The sequence below is a fragment of the Nansenia antarctica genome (genome assembly GCF_963989245.1).
Source record: "Nansenia antarctica genome assembly, chromosome: 1".
Classification (NCBI taxonomy): Eukaryota; Metazoa; Chordata; class Actinopteri; order Argentiniformes; family Microstomatidae; genus Nansenia; species Nansenia antarctica.
Genome location: NC_137674.1, coordinates 56364408 through 56374583, shown reverse-complemented (window position 1 = coordinate 56374583; position 10176 = coordinate 56364408). Strand labels below are relative to the sequence as shown.

Here is a 10176-nt window from a genome sequence, read left to right as displayed (position 1 = left end):
TTTAAAGATAGAGAACTTCCTCCTCGATGAACACAACAACATAAAGATTGTGGGTATGTACATATGCACCGTGAATAAATACCCCCTTCCTTCCCTCTTCACCCATCTCTCTCTCTTTTCTGGAACCATGATGGCACACACACACGCACACACACACACACACACACACACACACACACACACACACACACACACACACACACACTCACACACACACGCACACACACACACACACACACACACACACGCGCACACACACACACACACACACACACAGTAAATGAGGCATGCAATGTTTGAGAGGTCCATCTTGATTAGAGCTTAGAGGTTAGGCATAGATGGGCCTGACTTGTCTTGGGCATTAGGAGGTTCTGCGTGGATTAACAATCTCAAGGATATGGATGCTGCTATGCTGTGGCTTCAAACTATTTACTAACCACCGTCCAGGCAATGCAGGGGTTTTGATGCACATCCAAATATTCAAACCAAAAAAGTAATATCCAGTCCAGGTAGAATTGCAACAAAAATATGGATTTATTCTCTAAATATAAACATAAAATTCACAGTCCCAATTGCATCTTTAGAAAACAGAAACGAAACAAAATAACAAAATATCATTCCAATACTGACTCACTACTATAGTGTCTTTCTTTGAGTTTCTTTCCTTGAGTTGAGTTGACTTGAGATGAGTTTGTCAGACTCTGTTCTTTCCTTGAGTTGTGTGGTCAAAAAACTGAACCCTTACCCAGGCCTGCCAGGACTCCTCCCTGCTAGCCTCACTTCCTGCCATTTAAACAATTTCCTTGACACAGTTCAGACCACACCTCCTAGGGGGGAGCCATCATACCACCTCATATTCTAATAGTTCATGCAATCATTCATATTTCATTCAATCATCATGATCATTGGCTCCTACACATGCTCTACCACATATATAGTGTGTGTGTGTGTGTGTGTGCGTGTGTGTGCGTGTGTGCGTGCATGTGCGTGCATGTGTGTGCGTGTGTGCCTGCGTGCCTGCGTGTGTGTGTGTGCGTGTGTGTGTGTGTGTGTGTGTAGACTTTGGCCTCAGTAACACTCTGAAGGCGGAGCCTCTGTCTCTGGAGCTGTTGAACACCCAGTGTGGTAGCCCCGCCTACGCCGCCCCTGAGCTGCTCGCTCACAGGAAGTACGGACCCAAGGTAGACGTCTGGTCTGTGTAAGTCACATATCGTACATTTACTGGTACTGTAGGGGGCATCTGTTTGTTCGCCATGGTGACTGGTGTGTACAGTATGGTCTAATGTGTGTATTATATGATGTGTGTGTGTAAGGGGTGTGAGTATGTTCGCCATGCTGACCGGGACACTGCCCTTCACGGTGGAGCCCTTCAACATCAAGCAGCTGCACCAGAAGATGGTCAACGGAGAGATCAGCACCATCCCCAACGACATCAGTAAAGGTACCGCTTTACTTTACTAGGCCTGATTACACTGGGAGGGGAGGGGAGACTGGAGAGAGAGAGGTGTTGAGACAGTGACAGTATGTGTGAGACTTACAGTATATAGCATCTTATTCCAAAGCGCTTTACTCTCATTCACACATTCACACACCAATGGCGGCAAGCTACCATGCAAGGAGCCGGCCCGCTCATCGGGAGCAATTTGGGTTCAGTGTCTTGCCCAAGGACACCTCGGACACGTGGCCAGCCGCGGATCGAAGAACCGCTGACCTTGCGATCGTTAGATGCCAGCTCTACTTCCTGAGCCACAGCCACCCCTAGCCACAGTACAACGGGGGAGGGGGGGGGGATGCAGGGAGACCGACAGACAGAGAAAGCAGTAGTGTCACAGTTTCCATAAGTGATGCTGCTGTGAGTCATGGAGAGAGAGCCAGAGAGAACGCGATGACAGGCTCCTAGCTATGACAAACCTACAGTACACACACACACACACACACACACACTACACTCTTGTCACACAGCCATTTCACCACAACAAACACATCTCCTGTTACTGTGGTAATGAGTACAGCATGATACTCCGTCCGATAAGATCCGATTAGCGAGTGCACCACCCAGGCTCCGCAGACGGACAATAACAACCGATTAGGATGTCTGAATAGACGACATCCGACCAGGTCTGAGGTGTCACACAGAGGGTTACAGCTGTGGTCAGTAACCTTGCCGTGGATTAGACAAGCTTGTCTAAGCCCTCACAACGCCGGTCCTGCCAACCCCTTTTGACCTTTGACCTTGGCACTTGGCAACCGAGGCCCAGTCAGTCAGTCATGGTGAGGTATGTCTGAGCGCGGTCTCCACAGGCAGGAGTCCTCCTCTCTACTCTTTTACCTCACGGTTGGCACTGTGTTATTGACCTCTTCCCCAAGCACACCCCCTGTATATGGACTACGGAAACCTTAAGCTCACAGCCACTTTACTACTGAACTCTCTATTATCACTAGTTGTACCACTAGTGTATCCTGTCTTACCTGTACGATTGTCACCTTTATCTTGTATTATGCCTATTATTTTTTGTCACTTATGTCCTGTACTACTGTCACTTTTTTATCTTGAATTATGCCTGTTGCCTTGTCTTGTGCTGCAATGCAATGTCAAGAACCGAAGCCTAGGAATTTTACTCTCTTACACTCGTGTAATGTAACGTAACAATAAACTTGAAACTTGAAACTTGAAACGTGTTAGAGCCGGAGTGGAACAGCATCAGCGTCTCAGGTGGTCATCCAACGTCCACGCTGTTCTCTGTCGCCCCCTGTAGGTGCGGTGGGGTTCGTCCTCTCTCTGCTGGAGCCTGACCCCGCCAAGAGACCCAGCATCAGAGCTGCTATGGAGGAGAGGTGGCTCAATGAGGGCTACGCTAAAAGACCGCTACACACACAATCACACAAGAACAAGTATGACACACATGCGCACACACACACACACACACACACACACACACACACACACACACACACACACACACACACACAGTGGCAGCCACTTACTCACATACACACACTCTCTGATATTATTTTGTTTGCATAGAGAACCCAGCATTGTTCTGTTTCTATGATGATGATGTCTCCTAGGTTGCGTTCTGAGGAGCTGAACCCGTCAGTGGTGGCGTACATGACGGACACGTTGGGGTACTCCCTCTCTGACGTCATACACACACTGACCACCAACCGACCCTCTGCCATCATGGCGTCCTACCACCTACTGCTCAGCAAGCTCAGCAGGAACCAGAGAGGCGCCAAGGCCATCAAAGTAATCCATGTACAGTACATCGACACCAGGGGAGGCTGGTGGAGGTAGAAATCGGAGGACAGGATCATTGTAACGCATGGGATGGGAACGAGGAACGGGATGGAAAAACGCCACATTCCTCATTCCGTTACATCCGCGTCCTCGGTTTTGTACCTTCACCAGGGTCACATGCAACACATACTTGCATAACACACACACAAACGCACACATGCATGTACACATACACGCGCGTGGGCGTCATCAGGGTGGTGTGTGTGTGTGTGTGTATACATGTGTGTTTGTGTGTGTGGTTCTAACAGAAGTTGGAGAACACGGAGTGGAACGTTGTCAGTAAGAACACCTGGAGAGAGAGGAGCAACGCTGGACCGAAGACTCAGCAGCAGGTACACAGAACACAGCAGCCACAACAACGTACAGAGCTAGGTTCTCAGACCCAGATTAAGTCTGGTCCGGACCATGGACCATGTTTAAGGGAGAACTTTCACTGACTTTAGTCTAGGACTAGGCTTAATTTGTGGCCGTGAAACTGCCTCACCACGCACCTCTAAATGTGACAGCAGCTGGTGAAAGCGAAAGTCGGCAAACGACCAAAATGTCAATAAATGTCAATGTTGTTTAAAATCAATGGCACACTCGCTAGTCAAGACAAAACATTGCAATGCAATGGAGGCGGTGAGTAATCCCCACTACTCTACACTAACTAGGTAGTAGTGGGGATTATTCACCGAATCCATTGCATTGCAATAAAAGTCATTTGGAACATTTGGTTGACTTGCTCCCGCTTTCACCAGCTGCTGTCACAAATATCATCAACCTCACTTCCAGCCATCTGTAGTTCTCTTATAATGTGGCCACAGAGAAGGAGGTGACGATAGCCAGTGACTTTTTGTTATAGAACGAAACAGCCAATGAGAAGGCCCCTAAGCGGTCGAGCAAACCTCTGAGCGACCAACCACAGACTGCAGAATATCATAGCACCAGGAAGAGATCTGAAGACCCGCCCAGAGAGGACCGTAGAGGGGACCTAGAGAACCGGCCCCCCTCCCCCTCTCTCCCCCTCCCCAAATGCCCCCCCTCCCCCTCCCCCCTCCCCTCCCCTCACCTGCCCCCCCCCTCCCCCGCCCCTCTGTCTGCAGACGGGATCACTGACGAGGAGATCGCCATCACGCTGGACGCCAGGGAGGCCTTGTTTCCCGAGGGTACGGCTCTGGACACACACACACACACACACACGCATTCACATGCTTGCATAATACACACACACACACACACACATGCTAGCATAACACATACACACACGCACACACCCACACACACACACACACACACACACACACACACACACACATGCACACACACACACACACACACACACGCACGCACACACTTGCATAATACACCCACACACACACACACATGCTTGCATAACACACACACACACACACACGCACACACACACACACACACACACACACATTCAGTGTTCTGTGTTCCAGTGTGTGTTCTGTGTTCCAATGTGTGTGTGTGTTCCAGTGTGTGTGTTCTGTGTTCCAGTGTGTGTATGTTTTGTGTTCCAGTGTGTGTTTTCTGTGTTCCATTGTGTGTGTTCTGTGTTCTACTGTGTGTGTTTTGTGTTCCAATGTGTGTGTTCTGTGTTCCAGTGTGTGTGTTTTGTGTTCCAGTGTGTGTGTTCTGTGTTCCAGTGTGTGTGTTCTGTGTTCCAGTGTGTGTGTTCTGTGTTCCAGTGTGTGTGTTCTGTGTTCCAGTGTGTGTGTTCTGTGTTCCAGTGTGTGTGTTTTGTGTTCCAATGTGTGTGTTCTGTGTTCCAGTGTGTGTGTTTTGTGTTCCAATGTGTGTGTTCTGTGTTCCAGTGTGTGTGTTCGGAGACAGGGAGTTGGTCCGCCTCTCTCCTCCTAAAAGCTCAGTCTCTAAGCTGTGTGACTCCGCCCCCTGCCAAGCGCCGCAGCGCGCCGAGCCAATCAGAGACAACACAGCTAGACCGCCCCGACCGCATGCACTCAGAACCACACACTCGGACGGGGCAGAGCCTGACGACTGTCACCGCGATGACCCTCGTCACCACGGCAACGGTGGGCTGGAGAAGCTGCGGACGTTCTACTCCTCGAAAAGCGGCGTTTCTCCCAGAATGCTCCTGGAGGCCGAGTCACGCCCCTCGGACAGACACCCGGGTGCCATGGAAACGGCCCCCGCGGCCGGCCCCACCCCTCTGCCTCGCCTACGGAACGCCGGGCTGAAGGACGGAGGCGGGGGGGGGAAGCTGACATGGGTGGGGCTGACCCGCCCGGGACCCCCGGGGCTTTTGGTGAACGGGTCCAAACCTCCCGCCTTCCCCTCGCAGAGACAACATGCTCTGGTCATCAAAAGCCTGAGACAGGAGAGAGGGAGGAGAGGGGGAGGAGGAGGAGGAGAGAGGGGAGGAGGAGGAGGAGGAGGAGGAGGAGAGAGAGGGGGAGGTGCGGGGATGAAGAGGAACTCTGTGCAGTTGCGTCCCTCTCTGCAGCGTCATGTCGCCGACCTGAACCTCCCCCTGCTCCCTGTGGCCCTGCAGAGCAAAGCAGACAAGAAGAGCCAGCTACACAACATGGACTACTGACACTGGGGGAGGGCAGCTGCATAACATGGACTACTGACACTGGAGGCAGGGGAGAAGGGGAGACAGGGGGGAGAGGAGGGGAGAAGAGAGGAAGAGCCAGCAACACAGCAGGAGGAGGAGGGGGGGGGGGGACAGAAGGGAGACAAGGTGAGGCGTGATTGACACAGAGCGTCGTGAGACGGAGTACAAATCTCGTCACACACACGTCAAACCAAGAACACAGCTGCAGAGCACCCGTGCCAAAGGACACCTCAGACGGCCCAGCCCCTCATCCCTGCCCTCATCCAGGAGGAACACTCAGCATGTCAGGGATGTCAGGGAGCGCTGCCTTCACTGAGGAGTACAGACACTATCCTCAGTCATCTCTAGAATCATCCCCCCATTCTGGTTCTGTTGCACCGTTCTACAGTTCAACAGAACGGCTGTATCAGCAGACAGTACGTCAAGAGGCGGGTGGTTCTGCCATCTGTGATGCTGCTGAAGTTGATACACAAATGTGACACAGTCTGGTCATTTGGGCCGCAAGTCGGCAACAAATCTCAAACCAACTGTTAGAACTTTTACTCTGAAACACGGAAATACTTTTCAACGTTGTTGAGAATCACAACATAAACTCGCTAGTCAAGCCAAAACACTGCAACGCAATGGATTCGGTGAGTAATCCCCACTGCTACCTAGTTAACTATAACACTACTTGACATTGTTAGCAGGCTCATAAAACAAGCTGTGTTAGTTGACTAGCGAGTGTGTCATTGATTTCCAACAACACTGAAATGTATTTACATTTTTCAAAAGAAAAGTCTGAACATTAAATCGTCTGCCGACTTGCGGACCAATTGACCAGACCGTGCCACATATTCTCATTGTAAGACTTTCTTCAGAGCTGTATTGACCGCACTCAAATATATCTTTTTTATGCCATAAAAAACAGAACGGATCTCCTTTTCTGTGTCCCCGAAACACGTATCGCTCAAGACCTGTACCTTCCATCCCACCACCTTTCCCCCTGGCCTCTCTCTCTCTCTTTTATCTCTCTCACCATCTCTCATCCCCTCTTCATATCGCCGTCTATCTCTCCCGACCTATCCCTACGTCTCCATCATCTCTGTACCTCCTGTCGTCCTACATCACTTAGGGTTAGAGGAGGTAAAAAACACGTTTTCTGATACCATTCCACATTCCGTTCCAGGCATTACAACGAGCCCGTTCTACCATTTCTACCTCCGCCAGCCTCCACTGCCTTACATCCATCCACCAAATCCCTCCACCTCTCCCCCTATCCTCCATACCTCTACATCCCCCCCCATATCCCTCCATGTATCACTCCATTTTCCCCACATACCCCCCCGCCCCACCCCCACCCCTCTTCCTCATCCTCGATCTCTCCATCTCTCCATCTCTGGGTCATTAATAATGAGGTGTGTAGACATGGAGGTAGAGGGGGAATCTGGTTGCTGGTTCGTGGTGCTGAGGGGCTGTTCAATTATTGAGGGGCCGTAGTGGCACTCGATCCACGATCCTCCTGTGTGTGTGTGTGAGTGAGGACAGATTGAGCCTAATGAAGTGTATCGCCCCCCCACCCCCCCACCTCACTATCAATTATGTATGTTCCAGACATACATACAGTTATAACCATGGATACATGGAAGAGGAAAACACGCTTGCGTACACACACATGCTTACAGCAGAGAACACGTGTGTACCAGAACACGGAGAGCCACACGTGTGTACCAGAACACGGAGAGCCACTGACATACAGTGCTGCTTGAAAGAATGTGAACCCCTTGTGCAATTATAGATTATTTTAGTTTTTGCCATGCAATCTTTAATTTAATCAGAACCAATCTTTTTTATCTGACATGACAGATTTATATTGACCAATTCCATATGTTGGTTTAGAGGGAATCATGCGTCTAGTAGGACAACTACACTATAAATAAATTAGTGCAGTTGCAAAAATAAGTGAACCCCAAGTTGCATTGGTTAAATCAAGTAGGTAAGTAGAATCAGGCGGGTAAATAACTGGGTACCAAATAAACCAGTTGAAGGAGAGATCTTTAGGAAAGAGTTTGGGTGGGACGCTGATAAATAGAGATAAGAAACCTGGTCAGTTTTGTGTTATCCATACAGGTGAATACAAAACACACCATGCCGAGAGGAAAGGAGATCTCAGAGGGCATCAGTACGAGTTTAGTGAGAGCACATCAGTCTGCGGAAGGCTATATAAGATTTGAACTCCATTAGTCCAGGGCAAATCATTTACAAATGGAGAGCATTTAACGTGACAGCAACTCCTAGAAGTGGACACCCTTCCAAAATATCACCAAGAGCGATAAGAAAAATAACAAATCAAGTAAAAACCACCCCATACATAATATTTCGAGATTTGCAGACCTTCCTTTCTGCATCTCAGGTATCTGTGCATGCTTCAACAATAAGAAGAACACAATCAAAATGGCATTCGTCGGAGGGTTGCTAGGAAGAAGCCTCTGCTGTCAAAAAATAGCCAAACTGCCCTTCTTAACTTTACCGGAGACCATCTGGACATGCCTGAAGGTTTCTGGAAGTCCATTCTCTGGACAGATGAGTCCAAAATTGATATTTTTGGTCACAATCAAATCCACTATGTTTGGAGAAAACCCAACACTGCCTACCACCAAACGAACCTTACCCCAACAGTCAAGCATGGTGGTGGGAATGTCATGATCTAGGGCTGCTTTTCCTCCTCTGGACCTGGCCGACTCCACATCATTAAGGGATCCATGAATTTTGAGGTATACCAGGAGATATTTGAACAGAACTTCAAGCCATCAGTCAAGGAGCTAAAGCTGGGCTGAAAATGGGTCTTTCAACAAGACAACGACCCAAAGCATTCAAACAAATCTACCAAAGAATGCCTCAGGATAAAGAAGATTTGTGTTTTGGATTGGCCAAGTCAAATTCTGACCTAAATCCTGTTGAGATGCTGTGGACCTGAATTGGACAGTTCATGCCAGACGCCCCTCAAATCTCACTCAATTGGCTCACTTCTGTAAGGACGAGTGGGCAAAAATATCTCAAAACAGATGTCAGAGACTGATTAGTGGCTATACGAGACGTCTACTCCTGCTAATGGAGGTGCCACAAGCTATTGACTGAAGAGGTTCACTTATTTTTGCACCTGCACTCATTTCTTTATAATTTTGTTTTCCTACTACACGCATGATTCCCTCTAAACCAACATATGGAATTGGTAAATAAAAAACAGTAGTTCTGATTAAAGAAAGATGTTATGGTAAAACAAAACAAAAACTATAATTGCACAAGGGGTTCACATACTTTCAAGCAGCACAGTATAAACTACTATGATAGCAGGTGCCATCATACTGTATATTCTACAGAACACAGGGAATCCAAGAGTTGCTGCGAAAGGGTTCACTTTAAACGGACCACTTGGTTTTGGGCTACCTTGACTTTTTATGTCTTGACATTATTTACATAGATCACACGCACACACACACTCTCTCTCTCTCTCTCTCTCTCTCTCTCTCTCTCTCTCTCTCTCTCTCTCTCTCTCTCTCTCTCTCTCTCTCTCTCCTTCTCTCTCTCTCTCCTTCTCTCCCTCCAAAAAAACAATGTGAATAATGTAGTACATAATGGGTAAGGGTGAGCTCATAATAAATACAGTCTCTGCTTTTGTGGACCAGAGATGGATGGGCCGGTCCTGCCAGAGAGTCTTTGTGGGTCAGTCATCTCTGTGGACCAGAGATGGATGGGCCGGTCCTGCCAGAGAGTCTTTGTGGGTCAGTCATCTCTGTGGACCAGAGATGGATGGGCCGGTCCTGCCAGAGAGTCTTTGTGGGTCAGTCATCTCTGTGGCCGCTGTCTGTGACTGATGAACTAATACACCCTCTCTTTATTACACACTCTCTGACTGATCCCTCCTCTACACAATCGTGTCAGGTCTTCTGTCCTGCACAAGAACGCCACAGGTCTTATTAAACGCATGACGCAGGGAGGTGGACAGTGGGTGGGAAAGGGGGCTGTGTGTGTGTGTGTGAGTGTGTGTGTGTGGGTGCGTAAGTATGTGTGTGTCTGCGTGTGTGTGTGTGTGTGTGTGTGTGTGTGTGTGGGTGCGTACGTATGTGTGTGTCTGCGTGTGTGTGTGTGTGTGTGCGTGCGTGCGTGCGTATGTGTGTGTACGTATGTGTCTGTGAATGTGCTTAGGGGGTCTGTAAGAGGCTTAGCCTGTTTCTGCTGTGATGTCCCATCAGTCTTGCTGTATTGTAAGGTTGTGTGTGTCTCCTTCATGTCTGTATGGAGACATTCCAAGCCA

General features: G+C 49.0%; 1 protein-coding gene across 1 annotated transcript in view; it reads left to right on the top strand.

Annotated features, from left to right (window-relative positions):
* Positions 1-5861, top strand: part of LOC308151433 (hormonally up-regulated neu tumor-associated kinase) — a gene marked incomplete at both ends in the record, with an annotated part of 9952 nt that extends 4091 nt beyond the window's left edge. The window contains 8 exons of the mRNA XM_080524299.1: positions 1-53; positions 1060-1198; positions 1314-1441; positions 2757-2892; positions 3070-3247; positions 3547-3658; positions 4384-4446; positions 5119-5861. The exon at positions 1-53 is cut by the window's left edge and continues 3 nt beyond it. Coding sequence (XP_080380425.1) covers positions 1-53; positions 1060-1198; positions 1314-1441; positions 2757-2892; positions 3070-3247; positions 3547-3658; positions 4384-4446; positions 5119-5861 — 1552 coding nt within the window. The remainder of the gene's footprint in view (positions 54-1059; positions 1199-1313; positions 1442-2756; positions 2893-3069; positions 3248-3546; positions 3659-4383; positions 4447-5118) is intronic.
* Between the last annotated feature and the right edge of the window lie 4315 nt (positions 5862-10176).